The sequence below is a fragment of the Rhodnius prolixus genome, unplaced genomic scaffold (assembly GCF_049639745.1).
Source record: "Rhodnius prolixus isolate KJV_2025 unplaced genomic scaffold, Rpr scaffold_11, whole genome shotgun sequence".
In the NCBI taxonomy this organism is placed as follows: Eukaryota; Metazoa; Arthropoda; class Insecta; order Hemiptera; family Reduviidae; genus Rhodnius; species Rhodnius prolixus.
In genome coordinates this window covers 3,629,594-3,657,362 of record NW_027411625.1, presented here as the reverse complement: position 1 = coordinate 3,657,362, position 27,769 = coordinate 3,629,594, and the positions used below count along the sequence as shown (strand labels likewise).

The 27,769-nt window shown below is 33.7% G+C and overlaps 2 protein-coding genes across 2 annotated transcripts; one reads left to right on the top strand and one right to left on the bottom strand.

Moving 5' to 3' along the window:
• Nucleotides 1–204: 204 nt before the first annotated feature.
• On the bottom strand, nucleotides 205–24,498 carry LOC141459504 (leucine--tRNA ligase, cytoplasmic-like). The gene is made up of 22 exons (XM_074138654.1): nucleotides 24,361–24,498; nucleotides 24,168–24,261; nucleotides 23,975–24,068; nucleotides 23,786–23,875; nucleotides 19,485–19,692; nucleotides 19,193–19,408; nucleotides 16,657–16,818; nucleotides 16,115–16,359; nucleotides 12,616–12,838; nucleotides 8,862–9,080; nucleotides 8,604–8,744; nucleotides 8,212–8,336; nucleotides 5,868–6,055; nucleotides 5,600–5,738; nucleotides 3,551–3,821; nucleotides 3,330–3,468; nucleotides 2,147–2,255; nucleotides 1,831–2,065; nucleotides 1,516–1,623; nucleotides 1,304–1,444; nucleotides 468–683; nucleotides 205–381 (listed from the first exon to the last, which is right to left on the bottom strand). Exons 5-22 carry the CDS (start codon nucleotides 19,689–19,691, stop codon nucleotides 262–264), a joined length of 3,204 nt encoding a protein of 1,067 aa, XP_073994755.1. The 5' UTR covers nucleotide 19,692; nucleotides 23,786–23,875; nucleotides 23,975–24,068; nucleotides 24,168–24,261; nucleotides 24,361–24,498; the 3' UTR covers nucleotides 205–261.
• A 59-nt stretch (nucleotides 24,499–24,557) lies between these two features.
• Nucleotides 24,558–26,346, top strand: LOC141459505 (sentrin-specific protease 1-like). The gene has a single exon (XM_074138655.1). The coding sequence runs from the start codon at nucleotides 24,825–24,827 to the stop codon at nucleotides 25,755–25,757; it is 933 nt and encodes a 310-aa protein (XP_073994756.1). The 5' UTR covers nucleotides 24,558–24,824; the 3' UTR covers nucleotides 25,758–26,346.
• Nucleotides 26,347–27,769: the final 1,423 nt, after the last annotated feature.

Here is a 27,769-nt window from a genome sequence, read left to right as displayed (position 1 = left end):
CTATGTACAACATTCGTACCTCTGAATATAACCACTTTGCGGCATAAACGAGCGGTGATATGGAATTGCCTCGAGAGTTTACAGACATGATATTTGTCATCAAAATCTTTGACACAAGATTAGTTTCTTATGTGCCCCAAATTAACGATCTGGTCTTGGATAGGTAAATCACTAAAAAATCTCTTAAATGCTAAGAGTACTTACTGATATTTAGATGAGTTTTCAAATCAGAAATACTAATTTGGTTGCGAATTAATTGATTTAATTATGATCTGGAAACGCTGGCTCTAATTTCAAATAAGGAAAGTAAGGCGATGTTTTTTGTTTGATATTATCAGGGGTACTGGCATCATCAGTGTACAACAACTTCACTTCTTTGACCTAAATAATGAAAACCAAATCAGAATGTAGTTTAAAAAAAAATCAGATATTTGGAATTACTTTTTCTAATTTAATCACAGGTTTACTTTTATTGTCTGAAGAAGGTAGGATTTATTTTCATTTAATACTTCCATTTCATCAATATCTGAAGTTAAATTCAATGCTGAAATTCCTACGTCATTAACTTTATCACTGATATACTTTACAAAAGGCATTGCACGTTCGGCGTGCTTATTCACCTCTTCTATTTTGTCAAGCTCGGCAGCGATTAGTTTATTTTCGGGAAGTGCCTCATCATACATCTAGAAACAAATATCAGTTGAAAGCGAAAAAAAAATTGATGAGAAACATTAACAAGAAGATCTCTTTTACTGTATTTCACGAAGTCCTGTATATTAATATGATGGTTCTCTTTTCAGGAACGATGATGCCCAGGATCTTTTCATAAAATCATTAACTCTTAAAAATGAAAGCACAACATGATTCCACCTCTCTAAAATTACATGCCCCGGAAAAATTTAACTGACATACAAATTTCGATATTTACTTTTGAGTACTTTGGTAAATACTATTAATGCTTTCTTAAATGACATTTCTCGTAAAACTGATTGAAACAGAAATTTCTACGTACATACAAGATTTAAAGTTGGGAGCTGATTTAAAACAAAATTACAGGCAAAAAAATAAAATAAAATCATTTTTTTCTTTCTCAGAGAGCCTTAAAACGTATAATTCCGATGAAAACACAAATTCAAAATCTCTTTTAATATATTTTTTCAAAAAAAGTTCAATCTCTTCTAATATATTTTTTCATACGAGAAGTAACAGATAACTCAAGGCAACATTCTCGGTAAACATATTCCCACATTGTACCCATATTCCTGCAGAATTTGGAACTCTGTAAGATAGAAATTCTACTCACCTCATACATTTCTTTGAGTTTATTCAGTATTAAGCCCTGCCAAAGTGGATAACTTTTAGCAATGTAGATAGTCGCTTTAAACGGGCCATTTCCTAATTTCACTTTGGAATCCTTTCCTTTGTTCTGTCTCAGAGCTTTAACCTGCATAATAATATTTATATAACTGTTTGCTTTAAGTTTTTATATTAAACGTAGATGTAACAAAAATCTACTTGAATTCTGAATCTATGAGCAGTATCCATCAGATAAGCCGAAGATTTAATAAGGTATGTGTCAACTTCTCCAGCTACTGGCCACTTGGAATCCAGAATATTTGTTTCCTGCAAAATATGGAAGACATGATGTGAGACACAATCAACTTTTCCTCATCTCTATTATTATAATTCTAATTTACAGAATCTCATTTTTCAAATGTAAATATACAACAAACATTGGATTACCTTGCCACTGCCAAACTTTCTAGCACTTCACTTCGGTGCAGGTTCAACCTAATATTACAATTTTATTTTCACAAAGAAAAAACTTACTTCTCTAATTAGTGAAAAGACATGTTCCGCCACGTGTGGGCAAATTGGTGACATTAGAAGGGCTTGTATACGTATAAACGCCATTACAAGTTCCTCATGCATTTGTATATTTGACGTCATTTCACGGTATTTGTCTCTAGCGCTTTGCATTTCAAAAAATCCAGTACGCAAAGCTTCTTTGAATAACATTTTCTCATAAAATTCATCCGTTTCTATGATTTTTTGATTAATTTCACTAAAAATTTAGAAATACTATTTTAGTTTTTGTTTATGATCTGAACTTAAAATAATTCAAATTCAAATATAAGAACATTACCTCATAAAAACTCTGTCGTGAAAGGTGTCTTTAGAACCTGTTCTGAGCAGATGTTTGGAGGAGATAATTTTTTTTACCCATTCTAAGAATTTGTGAAGTCTGAGCAATCCTAGAAATTTTAATTTAATTGAATAAATAATTAAGATATTGAGCAAATTACTTGTAATAGACTTCGAACAAGACTCAAAACGACTGAACGGCTCCTAAATACTGCTTTGACGATTCTACAAAGTTTTAATAACAGACAGGGAGACCTATAAAGATCTATAGAAGAGACCAATGTCTGGTGATGCAAATCTAGCTTCAAGACGGCAAATAATATAGGATTAGGCTAATTTATGAAAACCCGACAAGTCTAGGCAGGTTAGCCACACAGTCTTCTAGGTAGAGCTAGTTGCAATAATCGTCTTGGCTCTGGTAAATGAAGATGCGGTTAGATTCCAAGTCGCAATTTTCAATCGCTATCGCGCTAGTCTACGAGCTATTAGTTTCTAGGAAGTTAATTCGATTGAGTCCATGGACCTAAATTTGACTTAGATATTCTGACGAGTAGTGACTATTCTGACCCATTGTGTACACCAGGGGTCGGCAAACGTTTTTGATTGTGGATCCCTATATAATTTTTTGAAATCTCTATCGACCCCGATATAAGTAATTTTCAGTTAATTAAAATAAAACTATCGATTAGGTACTGTGCTTGTCCATTTATTTTATGATTTTAAACATTTATTAAAGTAATTTTACATTGTGTAACAATAGTTTTATGAAAAATATCTTAATGTTGAAATTTAAATACATTAATATTTATTAAATAATAAGTAATTATAAATAAGAAAAAATAATAAGTAAAGTAACTACAGTATTGCTTCATAATTAATGGGATGGGTGTGCCTGGTGTTTCATTGCAAGGTTCGCTATAGTGGGTTCGAAATTGTTTTTCAATCGACCCCCTGGCTCTATAACTAACTACTTTTGTTAAATTGACCCCTGGGGGTCTACATAGACCACTTTGACGACCTCTGGTGTACGCTATATTACACTATACGTGAAGGACGAGTACGCCAGAGAACTTCTAATCTATTCAAGAGGCAATCTCGACACGTGTATCCCAAAATATACCCACATGGTAGCCGAGGAGAAACATCCCTAAAAGGATCCTCGCAGTACATTAATAAACTACTACCTGCATCAGCAACAGCTTCAACGAAATTAGCATCTTCAATAGAATCACCGGCATCTGCTAATGCCAAACGAGTGCCATCTGCACTATATTTGTTCAAGGCTTCTTCTAAAGTTAGAAAATTTCCCTCAGATTTTGACATCTGAAATATGATACCATCGTTTCAAACAAAAGAAAAACAATTCTCACACCTCAAAAGTGTTTTATGAAAAAAATCAAAGTACTTTTTCTGAGTTTAATAGCAGATGTCCATTAGCTCGGATACCCTGTGGCCACATTTTAATATCTTCTGACCATATTGCCGTATGAGCATAGATAAAATATGTAAGATGATTTTGAATAAGATCTTTGCCTGTACATCTCAAATCCACAGGATACCAAAACAGAAATTCATTTTTCATCTCATCCAATAGCGTTTTATTAAGCTTTGTATGTTCAGGAAATGGACTAAGATTGAAGATATAATCCCAAACTTCTATTGTCATATCTTCTGGTCTAGAAAATAATAAAAAATATATATTGAATAAATTCGGTGTAAAAAATCCAGCTTCTTGTTCCATTGCAATATGGTTAATGAAATTATCTCAAAAATATAGTAATGTTTTTCACAAGTAAACAAAGTGGTAGGAATTGTAAAATAGTTTCAAGTTTCTAGGTAATATACGATGTGCTAATATTAAGGTAGTATACTCGTATGTGTAGGTCTATATCGCCAAGTACCTTCTTTCACTCCCGGCAATCAAACTTAACATGAATTCTCGTTTCAAATTCCCCAAAAATGTATGAAATGAAAAGTGACAGACCTCTTTATATGAACAGTTGTTACATGAGTTTTAGATAAAAGTAGTGAATTCATTCTGCCCTACACAACCGCCCATAATCCAAAAAATACTAGAAATATTTTCTGTAAAATCATAATTCCGTTTAATTGTTTCATAAAACTTGTTATTCTGAAAATGCTTTGAATGTACCAAAATTAAAACTGTCCGGTAGTAGTTGTACAAAGGGTTGATTGTCAAAAAGTGCACGAAAAAGCGTAATGTTGAAAAACACTCAACTTGGACAATTTTTTTTCTCTTTTTCTATAGAAGATAAAATTCCCAAATTTTCTTTATAATGTAGGGCAAATCCTCATTTATAACTGTAATTTTTTCGTATTAACATAGATTAATTAGTTTTCGAGAAAAACGATGCCAAAAATGTGCAAAAACGACATTTTCAAAAATGATTCTTGTTCTTCTTGTTGTTACATTTTTTTGTAAACAACGTAGCGCCTAGACGTGCCAACCGATTTTCTTGAATGAGCTGTCATTCGATTCGGAATTTTATGAAGATGTGCCTTTTGGGTGTCTCGACGCTGTGCATCGAATGGGAGAGGAGTTAGCCCCCTTTATGTAAGGCTTCCTCCAAAATTATTATCGCTAATTACTCAGTAAATCTTGGTCCGAATTTGATAATAAAAGGGTTGATCGTCAAAAACTGTACGAAAAAGCGTAACGTTGAAAAACATTACTCAGTAAATCTTGGTCCGAATTTGATAAAAATTTGGTAGGATATAGTGTTAGGGCTCCCCTAAGTAACAGTAAAGCGACGGTCTACTGTTACACCTATTAAGAGGAAGTTTTGCAATCATTTCATATTATTAAAGCAGTTTCTTTTTTTTTGAATTAACTTTAATTCAAAAAGAAAGATAAAATATTTAATAATAGTTTCAGATTTTGTATTTTTGCTTTTATATTTGTAGTGTATGTTGCATTTATCTGTTTGGTTATTTTGTTTTACTCCTGATGCGATACAATTAATATTGAGAATCCAAATTTTTGAATTGATGTAACAACAAACTCCTGGCAGACGGCTAATAGCCACTGCTGTATTGCTTTAATTATTTATGTGTTTAAATATTGTATAAAGAATAATTTAATTTAAATAAAGCGTTTTTTGTTATTATTATTACCAGAATATTTTACAGCGGTACAAACCTGCTCTGAAATAACTAATAAGAGAACATTTTCGCCGCTCTAAAGTTTTTGGGAAAACTTTATAAATGATATACGAAGATTTTAAAAAAATTAAAGCAGCTAATTATCGAAAATGTCAAAAAAAGTTGAAAACTCGACTCAATAAAGTAGTACTTCTAGTTGGCTAATAATTCTTGAGGCACCTAACTAAATATAAACTTGGATTTTTCTTAATCAGTGCATTCCTCACAATCGCAAATCTCAACGATTGAAATATATATAATAAGCAGTAAGAGAAAATAAAATATAACTCACTTAATATTGTACTGATTTCCGCTCATACCATTGAATGTTCCACCTTGTAAATAATGTGCGATCGTGCAATAAGCCATGTAAATCGTGGAATCGGAGAGCGACTCTATAAGCAATGTATCATCCCAAGGAAGTTTGGTACCTTAAACATAACTTAACTATTATTACAATAGACATTACATAAGTAAAACTCTTAACTCAGCTTTATAGCTTACACCACACCGCTATGCGATATACGACGTACAGACTATGAAGAAGAAAGATAACTCACCTAATCCATATGTTCGGGCGCAAGCATGCCCATGTAACCCATCAAGAGTCGTTTTAATGTTTCGTCTTACTTCTTCGTGATACGTTTCAATATAATCCAACGATTTTTCAGCTAAGGACTTCCATTCTGGTTCTCCGTAATCAAGAAACCATTGGTCACATAAGGCCACAACACATTCATCTCCCGATCTGTAATGAAAAATTCGGGTATTACATGTGCTGGTTCTTTGCAATAAAATACAATTTTACGTTTCTATTTCCTCGCCCTGATAGATCTAAATATGTGTAATTAGTTCCCACTTCTCAAGAAAACCTGTTGGTTTCATTTTTACTAACAAATAGCAAAACTCTCGCTACTCATACTTCTTCAGCTAGTGACATTGTGGTGACGCATTTCCACGGTTTACAAGTATGGATAAGATTCGTTAGTGGTTCTATCTACCTGCCAATACACGATTCAAATACTAAAAAAAGGTATTCCCCTTGCATGCCCTGTAAATTAGGTATTGTGTTTGATTATTCTACCCCTAGTAAGTTTGAAGTAGTCTCAAACTTCAGCAGGATCAATTATATGAAGAGATTATCACCTAATCAGGGCTCTGTATTGGGAAAAAGCGAACGCAATAGATGAGTAAATAATTCAGGATCCTGAACACAAATTCAATAATGTTTCCAAAGAAGCCAGATTTTGAAGAATAGTGCTGGTCGAGCTTAGAAGGTGAAACCTTTTTAAACTCCTCTTATATTATTTGGAATGTCTGGGAGTTATTCAGGTAATTTTGATTTCCTTTATTAAAAAGGCCAGGTTTAGATTGGGTATCAAATAGGATAAATAACGCCTGCAGTGCTTAAAATTCCCTTCTCCGTTAGCAGTACCCAACAAGTCACCGTCACCATTAGAAGATGTTGTTCCCTGGAAGTCTCTGGAAAGGTCACTTAATACGAGGGGGTACCCAAAAATAACCGGAATTGCGTTGCCGCGCATGGAGCTTATGTAGTACGCATTTCTGCCGCTAGACGTGTATAGCGCAATTCCTTGCCAATTCAGTCCTGCCTGTGTTGTCTGCCTGGCTTGTTCCGTACATCTGCAGTGATTGTTTTTACCAGCGCTGTTTTGTTCTTTTTTCGTTTTTTATGATGGCAAGTTTAAGTGAACAACGTGCAGCTCTGAAATTTTGTTTTCTACTCGGCAAAAATGCTGCTGAAAGTGTTTTAATGTTGAAAACAGCTTACAAAGATGACGCTATGGGAAAAACTCAAGTATACGAGTGGTTTACTCGGTTTAAAAATGGCGACATGTCGATTGATGACAAACCTCGTTCTGGACGTCCATCAACTGCCCGAATCGACGAAAATCTTGAAAAAATTCGAGAGCTGGTGTTCACAGACCGTCGACAGACAATTAATCAACTGTCAGAGAGTAGTGGGTTATCTTGGAGCTCGGTTCAGCGAATTTTAACGGAAGATTTGGGGATGAAAAGGGTTGCTGCCAAGTTTGTTCCTCGAGTTCTGACTGACAATCAAAAAGAACATCGAGTTGAAACATGTCGTGCTTTGAAACAACAGCCTGAAACTGATCCAGACTTTCTGTCAAAGGTCATTACTGGTGATGAGTCATGGTGCTATGGTTATGACCCAGAAACAAAGCAACAGTCGAGCCAATGGAAGACGTCATCTTCACCCCGACCAAAAAAATGTCGTCAAGTCAAGTCAAACATCAAAACAATGCAGATTTGCATTTTTGATGCCAAAGGCGTAGTCCATTCAGAGTTTGTCCCCCCCAGGTCAGACCGTCAATCAAACCTTGTATTTGGAAGTTTTGAAAAGATTGCGCAATAGTGTTCGCCAAAAAAGACCCGATTTGTGGCAAACAGGAGACTGGTTCTTCCACCACGACAATGCACCTGCACACACAGCCATCTCTGTTACACAGTTTTTGGCTAAAAATGGCATGGTTCCGCTGCCCCACGCACCTTACTCGCCTGACCTGGCTCCGTGCGACTTTTTCTTATTTCCACGCAATGAAAAAGGGCATGAAAGGTCACCGATTTGACAACATTGAAGAGGTCAAGAAAAAAACGAAGAAGGAGCTGTCAGCCATTTCTAAAGATGACTACAAAAAATGTTTCGAACAGTGGAAGCACCGGTGGGACAAATGTATTAGTTGTAATGGAGAGTATTTTGAAGGGGATAAGGTTGTTCTGTAAAAAATTTGTAAATAAATAGCTTTTAAAAAATAATTCCGGTTTTTTTTGGGTACCCCCTCGTACTTCATACAGATTCATCCATAACGGTAAGTGGATCTAACATTTATTTTACTGTGTTTAAGAGGAGCGATAATTTACCTTGAAATGATTTGCTTTTCCGGTTCGTAATAAACTACTACGAGAGACCTTTCGGTTAATTGATTCTTCACTAATTCCTTAACTTCCAGTACTTTCTTGCCAGCATAATCTCCAACAAGCATTACCTTCAAATAAAATCAGCAAATAGTTTGTCTTTTATACATTCAAACAAATCCTCATTTTGAAACATAATTCTGACTACCAAACAATGTTTCTTTCGATAAATACTAATCAATAATATCACCTTAAGTACAATATTCTGGCCTTTATGATGGCAATCTTGATTGCCCAATTTCCTCTCAAAACGGCATTTAAAGAACATTTAACCATTTCCAGCAAAAATTAAAAAAAGGAAAAAGGAATTCTAGACGAAATCACGAATTTTAGCTTACCCCATCATAAAATCCTTTTACACGTAATAAGTCTTTAGCTTGCTGTAACTTCTCCTTATCGTTTACACTCTTCACACCAAATCGCTTGCAGGCAGTCACTGCGCTTAAGTTTCCGAGTTGTGGTACAAATATTACAGGTATCTACAATTTCGTAATGTATTAATATTAAATTTGTCAAATTCCAAGTTAGTGTTTTGCTTTTATTGTTTATTTCTAAGGTTTACTGTGTTTTAATTTAAATCACCCTAATAAACATACCGGATCATAAGGCATGATCATATAATCTTCAATGTGATACTTTGTTCTAATCGTTCTATTTCTCTTTAACTCCAAGAGCGCTGCATAATCGTCAGGTGAGTCTGAAGGTACACTTGTTACGATTCCAGTACCTTTATCTTCCTTAATCGTTAACATGGGGAGGCTATAAATAACTCTATAATCGTTTATTTCCCCATCTATTGACTTTCCAATGATCTCCTTAAAATAAATACATTTATGAAGAGAGATAGATATGCCGTAGATATACGGTTTCTATAAATTCTGTTGCAATTATAAAAAATTCATTAGAATAATTAAACATTTTTTAGGCAACCTACAGTAACATCCTTAAATCGTACGCGTTTGTAAATTTTACTGGCTTTGTTGTGATTCCCGAGGTTCTGAGGGTGTCCGAGAGGAATTACTTTAACAGAAAAGTAATGACTTGACACAATACCATTCACTCCAAATGAGTAGAGTGTACTTAGGTTGACCATTCCATTGAGTGTAGTCTACAGGATTTAGTTTTTTCTCATCGAAGTTGAAGCACATGTCTTAAATGCCTTAATGTCTTGTATCACCCAAGTCTCTCTCTTTGATAATGGCAGCCGTAACACCTGGTCTCTATGAGTCTAACGTTCGGTGGCCTTTCTTATTAAATGTCCTAAACTTTTAAATGGTCTTCCGATTTCCCTGTATCACTTTATATTATGTTACTATCTTAGCATTTATTTAGTTAGTTATTTACTTAACATCAGGAGTTTGGATTATGATTTGTTGGAGTGTAGTCACGTTTATTTGTGCTCCTTAAAATTTGCCTCTTTTTTTGTGCTGTTACATGTGGTTTCCAAGTATTCTTTAAACGTAAGTTATAGTTTGTAACTTAAAGTGAATACAATAACGGCTGATAAAAAGGAGCCCAGAATAGCAATACTCGATTAAACTTCGTACCAGTGACCAGCATAATTTCCAATAAAATTAGGATCTCTAATGTTCCATTAGAAAATAATGAGGATATATATCTTAAAATAAGTGTTATTGTTAATGCACAGGACTTCGTAATTAGGAAAGAAATTCTTGATTGTATTTACATCTCAGAGTACATGAGTAAAGAGTACTTAGTCCCTATTTGCAAGGCAAAGATTATTTGAAATCTGGTGTTATTAATTTCATTTGGTACAGAAATGGCATTGTGCGTACGTGGAAAACTCAAGGTGACCCGGCTGCCATAATAAGAACTCAAAAAAATCTATTTATGTTAGAGAAAGGCTCAATAGAGACGAAGGTGGTAGTGTAATTTCCTCTATTGAAGGTGACTCGGATATCACATCAACTGATTCCGATATATCTGCCAAAAGTTACAGCAAAAAAAGAACGGCAAATTAAAACTGGAAGTCTCAGGACAAAACACTTTCAGAAATTAAATACGAGGGTCGTTTGAAAAGTCCGTGCAAAGTCAGAGAGATAGCACCACTGGCGCGTATCGAGGTTATGTTTAGTTAGTAGCATCTCTTGGAAGAACACACACCAAGTTTCAGCCAGATCGGTCTATTTCTCTGTGTTTGGCATTCGTTTGAATCGAGGAAGTCGAGTGATTTTCAAAAAATGGACGAAAAAGAATTTCGTGTGTTGATTAAACACTACTTTATGAAAGACAAAACGCCTCAGGAGACTAAAGAGAAGCTTGATAAACATTATGGTGACTCTGCACCTTCGATTAGGACAGTTTATAAGTGGTTTCAAAATTTTCGGAGTGGCCATATGGGCACAAGTGACGCTGAACGTTCTGGACGCCCTGTTGAGGTTACTACTCCAGAAATCATTGATAAAATCCATGATATGGTGATGGATGACAGAAGAGTGAAGGTGCGTGAGATTGCTAGTGCTGTGGGCATCTCGAATGAACGGGTACATAATATTTTGCATCAACATTTGGACATGACAAAGCTATCCGCAAGATGAGGGCCGCGATTGCTCACGATTGACCAAAAACGAAATCGTGTGAAGTGTTGCAAGGACGGTTTGCAGCTGTTCCAGAAGAATCCGCAGAACTTTAAGCGTCGTTTCGTCACTGTGCATGAAACATGGATACATCACTACACTCCTGAGACCAAAGAACAATCTAAACAATGGGTTACCAAGGGGGAATCTGCGCCAAAAAAGGCGAAGACCGTTCCTTCGGCCGGAAAGATTATGGCCACTGTCTTTTGGGATTCGCAAGGAATAAGCTCATCGACTATCTGGAAAAGGGTAAAACTATTACAGGTGCATATTATTCATCGTTATTGGACCGTTTGAAAACCGAGCTGCAAGAAAAACGCCCACGATTGGCCCACAAAAAAGTCCTTTTCCATCAAGACAACGCACCAGCTCACACCTCAGCAGTTGTGGTCGCAAAATTAATGGAAATAGGGTTCCAACTCGTTTCACATCCCCCCTATTCTCCAGACTTGGCTCCCTCGGACTACTATTTGTTCCTCAATATGAAGAAATGGCTGGCGGGAAAAAGATTTTATTCAAACGAGGAGGTGATTGCAGAAACGAATGGCTATTTTTCAGACTTGGACAAATCCTATTATTCGGAAGGGATCAACAAACTAGAGCAGCGTTGGACGAAGTGTATAAGCCTAAAAGGAGACTATGTTGAAAAATAAAAAAGGTTTACCCCAAAAAATTAAGTAGTTTTTATTTTTGCACGGACTTTTCAAACGACCCTCGTATCTCATGTAATATCAAATTTTCTCAAAATTGGAGTTTGGAATATGATTGGCTGTGGAACTATATTCAGTTTGTCTACGGCGGAGTTGAACTACTTTTATGTAAACTGCATAACAATCTCATTAAAAACAATTATAGGAATGTTGTTTTGGAGCAATATTTGTTATAAAAATGTAAATTTAAAAATTTGATAAAGTTGTGTGAACGAAATACGAGTACTTACAATAACAGAAATCTGATACAACGTTACATGCAGACGATATTTTGGCATACTAGCGCCCAGTCAAAATTTAAAACATTAGAAAATATTGTGGCTTAAATAGTTTATAAGTTAATGTCAGAAAAATTTACTGGATACTTTCAGACAAGTACTCTGTTTTCAAACATGGATTTATCTAATTCTCTGACGACCCTCTTGGCATCAAACCAAACGGAAATCAGATGATGTTCCTTTTTCAACTCTACCACCAATCACAGTCTTGCATCTCTAGAGTATTGATATTATGCGTGCATTGTCTTCATCAATTTGCTGGCGATCAAAGCGTGGGAAACTTCAGCTTTGCTCTAAACTGCTTTACTTTAGGGCAGATTTAAGAGCCCAGCTCTGTGATTTACTAATAAGCTCTCATTCGCCAGGTGGTGTAGCCATTTCGCCGTTTTCTTCATTCCCAAAATGGCTTTCTATCTTATGAGTGGTGATTAAACTGTTCACTCATAACCAAAACATTCAATGAAAGAGAGCATCTCGCTGTAGTTGTACTTGTATTGTAACAAACAGATGGCTACGCCCAGACGATAAAGAATTTCAAAAATCTGAGAAGCTGGTGAAGAGCAATACGATAATCATTCATTGTAATCCATGTTGATGCAAAAAAAATAAATAAATAAAAGAATTCTTGCTAGCTTTTAAAGTTTCAAACGCAAATGCAAAGTAAAGCTATCTAAATAAGAAAATATTAAACTAAACCAGAGTAATCCTTGTTTGACCATTTGCCAGACTATGACAGCACAAGATGTATTATATAACCGAAATTACCTCGCCCTTCAGTTCAATATAATGTCCAATTTTTCCATACTCCATTGCCAGTCCTTGGAAAGCCATATTACGGGCAGCTCTCTTAGTACAAATACACATACCGAATTTTGACTCAAAACAAATATAGCTCAAGTTTGGGTGTATCCAACAGTTCGTTTGCCCGTACAAGGTTTCTAGCCGGTGACTGGTCGCCGCAAGATAAATTGGTCTGCCACGGAGTTCACTAAAAAATAAAATTAAAAAAAATTGGTGTGATAACTCCAAGAACAATCTATTACATAAGTCAATTTTCGGAGTCAATATTCCGAATTTTCGAAAAATATTTATTTCTTCATAAACAATTAACAGCGCGTAAAGTCTTTCATCTAATGTCTAGCCCCACTCTTCTCCCGCATTACCATAAACAAATGGTACATGAAACATTATCACAATAAAACTATAAATATATGTGAAGTAATGTATAATTAAAGCCATTTTTGAAAACATCCTAAATCAGCAAAAATCCATTCCAATGGTATTATTATTATTCTAGACGGGTGCTCCAAGGCTTTAGGAACTATATAACGAGTGGGCCCCTATTATGCAATCAAAAGTTTTCTTCAATTTGAGGAATTTTTTTTGATTTTGGAAATTTAACAACTCATTTATTCCACCTTGACATTCTTCCTTGTCATTCGAGACCGGAAAACAAAAATATTTTTTAACTAGAATATAACTTTCTGAGATTTTAGATGAACATCATGATTTTAGTTTAATGGGTCCTAAAACTACACTATAATGAAAAACTTGTTCACGTAAACTTAAACAACAGCTGGTAGCAGACAATAGCAGAGGTCTCATGGAAGAGGACCACTACATAACAGAGATAAGTATCTTGTTCTAAAAAAAAAATTATAAAAACCAAAACAATATCCATGTAAAGGTCGTAATCGCTTGTTGCTCGTACAAGTACAAACCTGAGAAAGACCCGAAAGCGGTTAAAAAAGGAGGATAATAACAGCAAAAGCGAAAATCAGTAATTCTGCTTCTAAAAAAACAAGGAATGTTGAGAATTCTCGAAAGTTGAAGGGAAAGTTACAGCTTTCTGTAAAGAGCCAGTAACTGCTGCTGTAAGTAGAAGGAAGAAATTGGAATTTAAGGTATGTCCACGGTGTTACAATTTTTACGTGGATTCATTCCGAAGATAACAGCTTCACACCCCTGATGTATTAGACATCAGAACTATTATCACAAAGCAAATACAAAATCACGATAGAACTCCTGAAGCATCTAACTATTAAACTATAAAGTATACTACACCATGTGTGGGAAGAGGAATAACGATGATGGTACTATTATACATATACAGGGTGTATTCGGAGGAGTGGTCGAAACTTCGGGAGGTGATTCAGCAGCTCAAATGCAACAAAAAATATTCTCTTCACTTTGGCCCGATTCTCAGTAGTGTCCAAGATATTTGCATTTTTAACTTTTCCGTCGATATTCGCGTTTTCCACCATAAAAACGGGTCGTAACTTTTCTATCCTTTACCCTACAACAAATCTGCTTATTCCAAACGAAAGAGCATTAAATTTCCTATAAATTTGCTTGGTACAGAGCCTCAAAACCATTCTTATAACAATTACATTTTTACTTGAATGTTTAAAAATTTCGTTCTCGATAATTTTTGTTAAAATTTTCAACTGCATTTTCTCAATGGTTAATGAATCAAGGAATCACATAATTTCAGAAAAAGTTGCGCATTTATTGAGCTTCAAGATCATATGGATTTTTTTGGTTTTTAATGAAACCTTCCCCCGAACAGAGGGGGTGTAAATGCAGAAAACTGGGATTTTGCGAACTGACTTTTCATTACTAATTTACTCAAATGTCAATTTTTGGAGAAGGAACAAAAAGAAAAGTAACCATTTTAGTTTTAAACAATTATTATTTAATAAAACGGAAGTAAAAAATAAAGTAGCGATAAAACGCAGTAGTTGACTACAATTGTTGATGCAACTTATTTGAATGACATAATGGAGTTTTTTTTTATCAAAGTTAATTAATAATAATTCAAAAATAAAATGGTTATATTCTTTTTGTTCCTTCTCCAAAGATTGATTAGTTTTGAATTATTATTAATTAACTTTGATGAAAAAAAACCTCCATTATGTCTTTAAAATATGTTGCGCAAACAATTGTAGTCAAGAAACTAAAAATTTGCTAAAATTCTTCCCCACTTCCTTGTTTGAATAGTTCGAACGATTTTTGTAGAAATTTTAACTAGGCACCTGCCTATTGTACTTTTTCACTTCTGTGTTTTATTGCTACTTTATTTTTTACTTCCGTTTTATAAAATAATAATTGTTCTAAACTAAAATGGTTACAAAAATGGTAAAAATTGATATTTGAGTAAATTAGTAATGAAAAGTCAGCTCGCAAAATCCCAGTTTTCTGCATTTACACCCCTCTGTTCGGGGTAGGGTTTTATTAAAAACCAAAAAAATCCATATGATCTTGAAGCTCAATAAATGCGCTACTTTTTCTGAAATTATGTGATTCCTTGATTCATTAATAATTGAAAAAATGCAGTTGAAACTTTTAACAGAAATCATCGAGAACGAATATTTTAGACATTAAAGTAAACATTTCATTGTTATAAAAAATGTTTTGAGGCTCTGGGTTAAGCAGATTTACAGGAAATTTAATGCTCTTTCGTTTGGAATAAGCAGATTTGATGTAGGATAAAGGATAGAAAAGTTACGACTATTTTTATGATGAAAAACACGAATATCGACGGAAAAGTTAAAAATGCAAATATCTTGGACACTATTGGGCCAAAGTGAAGAGAATATTTTTTGTTGCATTTGAGCTGCTGAATCACCTCCCCGAAGTTGTGACCACTCCTATATAGAGAGTATTGGAATAACCCTACAGAATAAGTCTATAAACAAAAAATATTTGGAACATCACAGTTAGTAAACTCTGTTTATATATATATATATATATATATATATATATATAATCAATAGTAAATCGTGCATCGATTGAATCCAAATATTTTCCTGGAATGAAGAGTCAGTAAGGATGACTCAGTGACGAAATATATGTAGATTTGTCTCGGAAAAATATCCAGACGAAATAACTTACACTTTCTAAAAATATCTTTCAGAGAGTAAAATATTTTTCGTAGAAAGAAGAAATGGTTGCGGAGTACTGGCGGCCAGACAAAATTTCAAAAAAATCAAGAACTCTTTCAGTAAAGTAAGGTTGTAAAGGTCTGCCCTAAAATGTTCAGACAATACTTGGGAAACAACCAGTCCCTGAGAAGCTCCCAAAATTAATGTTCTAGCGAAAAAATTATAGAATTTGAAGAATATAAAAATGTTTACGATATTTTCTTAAAATAGAGAAAAAACTAAAAAAATTATTCTGTTGATTGTTTTAAAATTGAACTATAAACAGACGAACAGGCAAACAAAAGACATAATAAAAAGTGGGTGACATTCATTTAAATTACCTGAGTTTTGATGGATACGGTCCCAAAAGTTTCAGCAAGATAACGGTATATTCTTGAGGTCCTACGCCTTCTCCAGAGGCCCGGTCATGATCCATACAAGGTTGGCCGTCTCTTTCACAGAATATTGTATATCTCGTACCATATTTAACTTTTTGTGCATCACGTAATCTTATAAACTGCCACTGTACAAAACTACTAAAATAAGGATTCACATCTGTTGTTATAAACGTTCTTCTCCAATCCACCTGAAAGCCAAAGTAAAACAAAAAGCTGGTGCTAGTGATTCTTAATATTGTTTACAAATGTTACCACGATAGAACTTAGGTGGCAGTGGATTTGGCTTTGAGAAATTTCCGAAAGATTGAACGTGATCAAAGTTCTTTATCACCAAATATTATTCAACCTTTCTGCGATTCTAATTTTTAAGCATAGTGCTTTCTAAAAAAATCATTTGTTTCTGCTTCATTGGCCATCAAACCGATTTAATAACAAAAAGTAAGGAATATGAGCTTGATCTACATTATCTATCTGCATTTACTTACATGAACACCAAATGTTTTTAAATCATGGACTGCCCAGGGTGGAAAATAGCGTAACCAAAAATCTGAATCGCAAAAATTTGTAATTTCTTCATCTGGCAGACCAAGGGTGCGCATAATTTGCCATTGATATTTGACATCCACAAATTTGGAAGCAGCTTTGCTCTAAAACACATAAATCAATACAGGTTTTAGACAATAATAATTGTTCATTTACATATAAATTATTGCCTGTGTAATATTTTAAATAAGTAAACCTTAGATTTCCACGGAAGATATAGGTACCAGATATACCTCAGAATACCACTCACATAATATTCTAACTCTACGTACATTGTACAAAAGCTCACATAATTTTATCCGGCCCAACGCAGTGCCAAATCTAATGCAGCTTACAACATATTCTTCAGTTCAACGTTACCTCTTCATCCTCTGTCCCAATGTTCCAAAAATGTTCCACTCAAAACGTATAAAATGGGCTCGTCAGAAATAGAAATAACCCTGCATATACAGGGTGATCCATTTAAAACGCACCAATCGCTAATAACTTTTTAGGAAAGCGGAATTTCGAAAAAACTCACGAAGTAAACTATTTGTTTTTTTTTTTTTGGTCTAGTTTTCAAATTTTCCAACTCCGATGCTGTATCTTCATTTTTGGCGGAGTTACGGCCAAAAACCCAATTGGGGTTTCATAAGAACCACTGGTTTTGACAATGGTTGTGAAAACTACATAAAAAATTGTGAAAAATGACTTTGTCCCCGTTTCGATACCCCTAATATTTGTCGAGATATTTAAGATCAAAGTAACTATTTTATCAACTCGTGAACGGTTTTCAATATTAATTTTCCACCAGAAATACACGTTTTGGGAGGTCCTCTGACTGCAAAAAATGTTATTCGTGACGCAAAGAACAATAATAATAATAATTGAAGATTGTAAAGGATGTAGTGGTAATGTGATGGTTGTGGGAGAATCAGGATAAATTTGTTTTATCACCAAATAAAAGTAACCATCACATCATTTTAATGTACCCCGTATGCAAGACTTCTTGACCTATGATTACGGTAAGAATATCTTGCCAGGGATGGGCAGGTGTTGGTCTAGTGGTCAAGAGCGTGGCTTTGTAAGTGGGAGATCCCCAGTTCGAATCCCTCGTATGACTACATTTTATTTAAAAAAAGTATTGTGATGTATTAAGTATTATGAATAACTGCATACGCGGGATTCAAACTGGGGATCTCCCACTTACAAAACCACGCTCTTGACCACTAGACCAACAACCTGGCAAGATATTCTTACCGTAATCATAGGTCAAGAAGTCTTGCATACGGAGTACATTAACATGATGTGATGGTTGCTTTTATTTGATGATAAAACTAATATATCCTCATTCACCCATAACCATTACATTACATTTCATATTTTAAAATCTTCAATTATTATTATTTTTGTTCTTTGCGTCACAAATAACATTTTTTTCATTCAGAGGACCTCCCAAAACTTGTGTTTGAGGTGCAAAATTAATATTGAAAGCCGTTCACGAGTTGATAAAATACTTATTTTGATCTTAAATATCTCGACAAATATTAGGGGTATCGAAACGGGGTCAACGTCATTTTTGTCAAAACCAGTGGTCCTTATGAAATCCCAATTGGGTTTTTGGCCGTAACTCCGCCAAAAATGAAGATATAGCATCGGGGATGGAACATTTGAAAACTAGACTAAAAAAAACATATAGTTTACTACGTGGGTTTTTCGAAATTCCGCTTTCCTAAAAAGTTATTAGCGATTGGTGCGTTTTAAATAGAACACCCTGTATATCAGGATTAACCAGCGCACATACTGTACTTGATAGGCCTACTTAACAATGCCATTATAGTGTTTTTGATACTGCAAGTAACAATTCTTCCTCAAAATAAACTGAAACCAAGAAAGTACAGTTTTCTCTGAAAGACTACTGCAACTTACCATGCAACTTCGAATAGCCAAGCAGAATTTGTAAACGTCAGTAGAAGTCAATCAACTTGTTGATCACTTAGCTTAAAAAAAAAAAACAGTGGACTGGCATCAGTGGGTTTCATGTTTGGACGGAATATTCTCAATTAATTCGGCTTGATGAGATCGCTAATCATGAAGATCGGGCAGTCACAGAACACATAAGAACAAAACATATTTTTGGAATCCATGCTCGGAGAGTTTTCAAAGCACTGCAGCGTTGAAAGCACCAAATGGAATGAAAGAAAAGCGGGATGAAGTGTGATTTTCCGTGAAACAAAAATGAACTCAGTAAATTGAATATGGTACAGGTAAACCTCGACCACGACCACCTACCCCATAAAATAATACGCTGTGATCTCAGATGCTGGACATTTTTAGAATTAAGTCCATCTTATCAACATCCAATAACCTCTGCATTCAGGTAGAGTCAGTCTTTATTATGAAAGCGGCCAGTTATCTTTAAGATCCTCTTTGGCCTGTATATCTCCCACAACGCCTTGTCTTAAAGATCTTAATTAAATATATATAACAATTCAATACCTTTTTCCCTTTAGATTTATCTTTGGTGATTTCACCCTCATCAGTATACCCATCTGCCTGCAATGGGATGTCTGTAGGAAATTGTGGTGGAAATCCATATTCTTTTAGTTCTTTCTTTAGCTTATCAGCGCATGCTTTGATTGGTATGCCGGAACAATGAAAAGCAAAAGGAAACAGACAACGTTTCCCCTTGAGTCTATTATACCTTACAGCAAACTGAAAACAAGAAACTGTCAGAATATTGTAAACTTTTTACACATTTCATAACAAACAAATACTCTAGAGGACATACCTCACATTTTGATAACGAAAATGAATGACCAAGATGAAGTCTACCATTCATATAAGGAAACGGAAAGGTCACAAATAATTTATTTTCAGTTGGTTCTTTGATTTTTGGAGCATCCAGTTCAAATACTTTATTTTCTTCCCAATTTTGTTGTATCCTTCGCTCCAAATGTTGAAATTGTTGTACTATTATTCTTCTTTTTTCCTCCATACTTTACAATGATAAAAACATCAGTTACATTCAAGCATAAGTGATTACAACACAAACACGTCAGTTTTTGAAATTTGAAGTATACGGTAAACCAAGCTACCCCGGATTTATAATACGTTCAATTGCCGACAGGCGACTATTGATTAAATATTTCTCAAATAATTATAGTACCAAAGGCAAGTGTTAAAGGGGTAATAAGGGGCGAGTGTTAAAGTATTTTAAAATATTTAAGTTAAAGTATTATTATTAAACGAGTTAGTTTGGGTTATGATAAATAAAAATTCAGGGTTTGGATCATATTTGGTTTTACTGCGTGCTCCCTGTCAAATTGTGGATTACACTCTGATTCTAGGAGCGCACAATGTACTTCAATAGCACGATCGACAGAATATAGAATATATCTAAGTTTAACTTAATCCCTCAGACCCTTCAAACATTCTGATAATAGTAACATTGCTTTATTCCATAAATTAATACTCCTGGAAACAGATATTAAGAAAAGTATTTCGAGTATTGAATATATCGATAGCAGGAAGTCGATGTTACAATACATAAGAAGAAAATAGGAGATAAAAAGCGGCACTAAGTAAATAAAAAAAAAAAAAATCGGCATTAAATTACAAAAAGTGAAATGTAAATAACAATTACAATGACTCATAAATATCAAAAAAGGAAAGAAAAATGAAGAAACAGGTCTCTAAGAATATTCTCATATAAGCTAATGCTATCAAAACTCACTTCTTTTAATCAACTATCAGAATAATTAAAATTCAATTGGACAATCCTTTAATTATGTGTAAATCTCTATATTTGTACTATGATTATAGTTTTATAATATACAGGGTGAACCAGTAAGTATTGTCCATAGGCCTACTATGTGTAGTACATCTAAAGTGGAGTTCAATGACGTATTGGCCAACTTCATATTTTCCACTGTTCTTGAGTGACGTCACCTTAATTTTTTTTTTCTAAAATCCTTACTTTTTCCCAATAAAAATGTTATTTCTCAGAAAGTTTTAGTCCGAATTCGATTCTGATGAGACGGTTAGAAAGACAGATAAATTTTCTAAAAATTGATATCATTTCAAAGCATAAGTCATTCTCCAAACAGCCTCAATCTCCCTCCGAATGCTGGAAAAATAAAAGTAATCGAAATCTTTAAGAAAACTCATTAGGCCCTTATGTGATCACTATCAGACCTAGGTGCTGGCACTTTTCATAAAAAGTTTCCTTGTCTAATGTGGGCTTTCAAACGGTATATCATTTTCCAGGATTCCTTTCATCTTCGTATGAGAAATTACGTTTGTTTTTGCAAGAAAACGTGTTCACGAGCACACAACAGTGTTAGTTTATCAAGTTGTTTAATTCATTGAAAACTCTTTTAGATGGACCAATAGTCAATTTTAAAGTAGGCTGTCTTAAAATAAGGAAGTCAAGGGTTACAATTGCACTAAAAAAAAAAAATAATTCTAAACTCTCTGAAATATTTGAGAAAATCTTAGCAAATATTTTAAACACGTACTTTTATTTTTATTATCGAAGGTTAATTTGCTTAGTTTCAAATATGGTACAATAGAAAATTTGTTCTGTTGAAAACTTATCTGTTAGATTGGTTTCAATATTTTCTAAAATATTTCAGAGAGTTTAGAATTATTTTTTTTTGAGTGCAATTATAACCTTTGACTTCCTTATTTTAAGACAGCCTACTTTAAAATTGACTATTGGTCCATCTAAAAGAGTTTTCAATGAATTAAACAACTTGATAAACTAACACTGTTGTGTGCTCGTGAACACGTTTTCTTGCAAAAACAAACGTAATTTCTCATACGAAGATGAAAGGAATCCTGGAAAATGATATACCGTTTGAAAGCCCACATTAGACAAGGAAACTTTTTATAAAAAGTGCCAGCACCTAGGTCTGATAGTGATCACATAAGGGCCTAATGAGTTTTCTTAAAGATTTCGATTACTTTTATTTTTCCAGCATTCGGAGGGAGATTGAGGCTGTTTGGAGAATGACTTATGCTTTGAAATGATATCAATTTTTAGAAAATTTATCTGTCTTTCTAACCGTCTCATCAGAATCGAATTCAGACTAAAACTTTCTGAGAAATAACATTTTTATTGGGAAAAAGTAAGGATTTTAGAAAAAAAAAAATTAAGGTGACGTCACTCAAGAACAGTGGAAAATATGAAGTTGGCCAATACGTCATTGAACTCCACTTTAGATGTACTACACACAGTAGGCCTATGGACAATACTTACTGGTTCACCCTGTATATTTATGGTTTTGTATATATACTGGCTGTGTATTATATATTTTAATAGGTGTCTCTAATGTATACATCGTTTAGTTCATAAAAAGGTTTTATAACCGTTAATGATGTAAATAAACATATAGATACCAGGTAAATCTTTTTTCGTAAAACAGTTACAGTGTAATTTTGATTGGATGAGTGTGTAGTTGCATATCCTATCTGAGTTGCAAACTATGCACACTCAACGTGTACTATGTGAAATATTTAGAGCTATTTGGGTTTTTTCATATTACGTGAGATACTATTTCGGTGCCAAGATCCCTGAAAAAGTAGTCAATGCACGCGTAACTGGTTCTACAATTTACAGAACAATCCATGCTTTTGATTTCATGCATAAGTACTATAGAAAAGTTCGTCCTTATCTTGGTTCAATTTTAGTTTTACTATAAAAGAAAGAATTCTGTAGAACTTGGCAATGACAGTTCATATTCCAAACATGGCAATTCAATAACACTAAGGTATAAACAACTCAGTTACTGAATAAGCTGGAATAGCAGGTTCTCCAACTCAGAATGAGATAGACCTAGGTTCTTCGGGTTGGTTGGAGTGTTAGGTTCGCCAACCCTTCTTGCATGTACTCTCTGTTTATATTCACTGTTCATAGTGTGGTTGCATCTTGGGTTTATGTTTTGGGTTGGGTATAGAGGGATGCAAGGAATATCGAGTGCTCCACTTCAACAGTACCAATGTTGACACGATAGTTTAACAAGGTATAAAAGAATCGCGTTAGGTTCTTTAGCTTTACGATGCGTATGTATTTATTGTCATGAACGTGGTAGGTTGGATTCGAGGGTAAATGTGTTCGGCTCTATTAGCTCTGTGACGCAAGGGTATTTATTAACTACGTTTATATGATAAAATGTCAATGATGAAAAAAACACTGATTTTTTTAAAATAAAAACTGTTTGAGTGGTACGAAGCTATGTTATAAAATAATAAACATTCTTGCCCTGAAAAATTGATCTGAAAGAAAAAAGGCTAAAATATTTTATCCATAGGTTTTCTAAGAGTTAGACATTGGTCTAATTTGCACATTAAGAGGTCGCTCAGTAATTTGCCCAAGTAAAGACAAAGGGGTACACTCTCGAAAGAATGGTGATACAGATTCTGGCCTGTCTTTGTCCCAAAAATAATTAGATAATATTAAGTAAAAAAAAAATGTACACAGAGTTTGTATGTATTACGCTTAGGTTAATAACAGCATCCCCGGTAAGTTTCGACTATCTCTAACAAACTTCTTTCCACCAACTTTATACGGTAATTTTTTAACCTGAACTCGCAAAGAAATTGGGATGCTTTTACAGAGGACAATTTTTAAAGAAGCATCTTCAGCTGCAAAACCATAAAGACCTTTTGACTTTCTGTAGTATTGCACAAAATTTACTTAGAGGACTGCATTTTTACAAATGTACGATGTTTAGTGTTACTTGCGATTCTCCAACAATACCGCTTACACATAACGTTCGGGATAATAATCCATTGTAAAGTTTAGAAAATCAATTTCGGTATTATGTCTTCCCTAAACAAAACAAAAAACAATGAAATAAAGGGTCTAATCATGTTTTGCATGTTTACTTCACAGAGTAACAATTAAACGAGTCAAAACAATGGTATTACACCGCAGCGGTGATAAACGAGTAAAAAATGAAATTTAGATGAGCCGTTACCAAATAACCAAGATTTACTTTTTTTACCAAAGTTTCATTTCATTAATTTACAAAAGTCGAGAAATGTCACTACATTGTTAATGAATAGTATATAGTAAATAATTTTTACCTAATTGAAGAGTAATGGTGCGCTGTAAGGGTTATTCCACAAAAATCTTATAGGAACAAACAAATTATAATTCCACCAACATATACGTCCCTATTAAACATATTTAATACATATTAAAGATATTTTATTCGAACATACTAGAAACGTCACTGCATTGTAAATTAAAAGTAAATAGTAAATAATTTTTACCTATGTAATTGAAGAGTAATGGTGTGCTGTAGGGGTTATTCCGCCAAAATCTTATATGATCAAACAAATTATAATCCCACCAACATATACGTCCCTATTATACATATTTAATACATTTTAAAAATATTTTATTCGAACATACTAGAAACTTCACTGCATTGTAAATTAAAAGTAAATAGTAAATAATTTTTACCTATGTAATTGAAGAGTAATGGTGTGCTGCAGGGGTAATTCCGCCAAAATCTTATAGGAACAAACAAATTATAATCCCACCAACATATACGTCCCTATTAAACATATTTAATACATTTTCAAGATTTTTATCCAAACATACCAGAAACGTTACTGCATTGTAAGTTACAATTAAATAAAGAATGATTACATACCTCATGGAAATGTGATGGTGCTGAACTGAGAAAATCTTATGATGACCAAAAGATGACAATCACACTATTCATCCGTATCAAACCTATTCAATATATTTAATAGATATTTTATTGCATGTATAATATTCATCCTATTTACAATAAATGCTGTAGCCTGTTACCACAAAAAAAAAAAAAAAATACAAATACAAATAATGTAAAATAATAAACTTATGCAGTATCATCTCTAAATTAATTACTAATTTATTCGTGAACCTGCAAATAAAAACAATCAATATGTAACATATTCTGTAATATTCTATTAGAAAAAATAAATTGTCAAAATACCAGAAATGATGGTGGCAGTGGGTAAAATAAGCGGTGGCCAGGGTTAAATTTTGCAGAACATTGAAAAAGTGTGGTTATAAACTTATAAGGACTTTATACAAAAAAAATTATTTCGCTTTTTTATCCTACGTTTAAACATGTTAGAGATAGCGAATTTTTTTTATAACATTTTAGTAAACTTATGGAGTAGTATAACTTGGCCTTTGAAAAAGTTACAATATTCACAAAAGTGGCAAGAAAACAGGCATGGTGGCATAGCTAGAAGAATTAAAAGAACAAAAAGCAAAAAAAAACATGTACGATGTGTGAATCAAAATAGGCCAGCTAGAAAACGGAAGGCCGTGAGTGAAATTAACTTGCCAAAGAATATGAAAGTAAGGAAGACTAGGAGCGCACCAGAATTAAGGAGTATTGATGATGATCAACCATCAAGTCAGTCTCTCACCGAACTGGCTGGTGAAATAATTATTAATCTATACGGTTTCAATATAAGGCAGTTTGACCTAGACACTCTACAGGGGCATAACCTTTTAAATGACGAAATAATAGATTTTTATCTTAAAATGATTTCTGAGCGCTCAAAAACTGAGGATCACCTACCAAAAGTCTTCTCATTCAGTTGTTTTTTCTACCAGATTCTGATTCGCTATGGCTATGAGGCAGTAAAAAGTTGGACAGAGTACACCAACATTTTCCTCTTTGACATGTTAATGATACCAATACACATGCCGAACCATTGGTGTTTAGTCATCGTAGATTTCAAAAAGAAATTAATTTCTTATTATGATAGTTTAGGCGGTACTAATTTCTTTTGCTTGCACAGGATACAACAATATTTAGTAGAAGAATACAACACTAAACACAAGCTGGAAATGTCAATGGAAGGCTGGATAAAATGTAGTGTTAAGGACATCCCAAAACAATACAACAGGGTAGATTGCGGGGTATTCTGTTGCACATATGCGGACTATCTGGCGAGAAATGCGGCATTCACCTTCAGCCAAAAAGATATCCCAGAAATTCGTCAACGTATGATTAGGGAAATAACAATGGGTAAATTATTGAATTAGTTGAAATTTTTTCGTTTTTATGAATCAACTTGCACCCAAGATGACGTTGGGTTTCTTGATCTGCAAGGTGCCATACATATAAGAATAGTCGAATTCAGTTTTTATCTAGTTAATTTTATGATTTACTTACTGATTATTTTTTTGATTTTTAATTGCTCAAGGATTTTTGATAAACTTGATTTATACTTATTAGAGTAGAACTAAATCCATTATTTGTAATAATTTATTAGTTAAGTTCATTTTATGGCCACAAGCTTTCTAGCGTTGGGTGCACGCTTCTCTCTAAAGTGTAATTAGTATAATGCACTTCCTATCCTCTTTAAATTAGATAAACATATCACTAAAATTCTGAGTTTTAAAAATGATGAAAGTAGAAAGTGCAAATGTTCTCATTACTTTTATTTTTAATTTTCTACGATTTGCTTCAATACTCTACTTTAGCTTTAATTATTGTTTTAAAACCTTTTTATTTACTTTATATTACATAAAATAAAAAAGGCACCAGAGTTTGACAGTGGCCCTTAAGGATTTTAAATGAATTAGCCAGTAAACGTTGAATAGTGTTCTGTAAACTTTTTTATTTTGTACGATGACGTATGATTAAAATGATTTGAATTAAATGAGCTAAGTGTTTTGATTTTTAATTTATAAAAGCACTTGATTGTACCATTGCAGTACCTTATTATACATTATCTTGGGTCTTACCAAGAAATTTCTGATTGCAATAAGGAGCCTTTATGATAGGATTAAAACAAGGATTTAGTGCAACTAAGGACTAGGTATGATAATCTATAATCCAGTCACAATACCATTATTAATGACCCACTCTCTTCTCTAGTAAAGTTCACCAGAGATGTCCGAAACGTCGTACTTTCTTAGATAAATTCATAATTCATGCCCATGTTAAACATTAATTTAATATATTTACACCGAAGTAAATTATTAGAATAAGTAGAGCAAACAAAAAAATACTTTCTAAATTTGAAAAAAAAAACCAGTACTAATAAATAGCCTACTTTTTATTTCTCATTAAGAAATCGCTAAACCTTAACTGAAAAAGTCAAGATCCTAATTAAGCTCATCATTCTATTGATAAGGTTGTGAACAGTAACACAGTGTGGTTATTTTTTTTTAAAGTTGACTTTGCCAAAATGAACCTCAGTCACCTACATGTAACGTAACCTTGAAAAAATATATATATTAAAAAAAAAAACAATAAACTAAAAAAAGGAACGATATGCATTTTTAGAATTGGTGAACGAACTTTCTCAGTGGGAAATTAACCGAGGACCTAGTAAGTATTCCATTCCAAATAATCGCCAGATGCTTCCTACAGGCGAATTCCGAAGGCTATCCTTTGTAAACGCATATTGTATTCTTTACAAAGTGGACAACTGCGCTTGTGCTTGAGGCTGAGTTAGCACCTAGCTTTTGATAGAGACCGCAAATATTCTGACTAGGTCTATTTGTAGAGGCCACTATTCAAAATTGTCCATCAGGCTTCAATAGTGTACTGAAAAATATTTTCACAGAACTAGCAAAAGCTGTGTTCTCTTCTTTTTCGAAAAACGTTTTGGGTAGGCTTAGCCTTTCTTAAAGCCTGATAGGAAGCTACGCCTCTTTTGATGACTATTAGATACAGTTATGGAAAAAAAAAATCCTAATATTGTAACTAAAATACTCAAATTATAAAAGAAAGGAGATAAGGGCTATCATAAAGGGAGTTGAGTTGATTTTGAGGATGATGTGTGAGTGACATTTTGTCATATTTTTCTCTTAAGCGCTATTTTCGTTTTAGTGAAATTCCCATCCTTATATTTGTAAATAAAGTAAATTAATTGTTACTTTTCCAGGCAAGCTTTTTACATACATTCAACAACCAAATTAGGTGTGGACGGAGGCGACTAGCAAACGTAATTTACAATGAATTATTTTATTTACCGTTAAATAAAATCTAATGCCTTGGCCGGGAATAGAACCCAGTACAATACATCTTAGTTTTGCGGGCTTCG

Coding starts and splice junctions, on each gene's coding strand:
- LOC141459504 (XM_074138654.1), bottom strand. CDS start 19,691: ATGGAGGAAAAAAGAAGAATAATAGTACAACAATTTCAACATTTGGAG. Junction 2,256..3,329: donor TGAAGCTGTTGCTGATGCAG/GTAGTAGTTTAT, acceptor TAAAATTTCTAG/GATTGCTCAGACTTCACAAA. Junction 684..1,303: donor AACTCAAAGAAATGTATGAG/GTGAGTAGAATT, acceptor ATTTGTTTCTAG/ATGTATGATGAGGCACTTCC.
- LOC141459505 (XM_074138655.1), top strand. CDS start 24,825: ATGTTAGAGATAGCGAATTTTTTTTATAACATTTTAGTAAACTTATGG.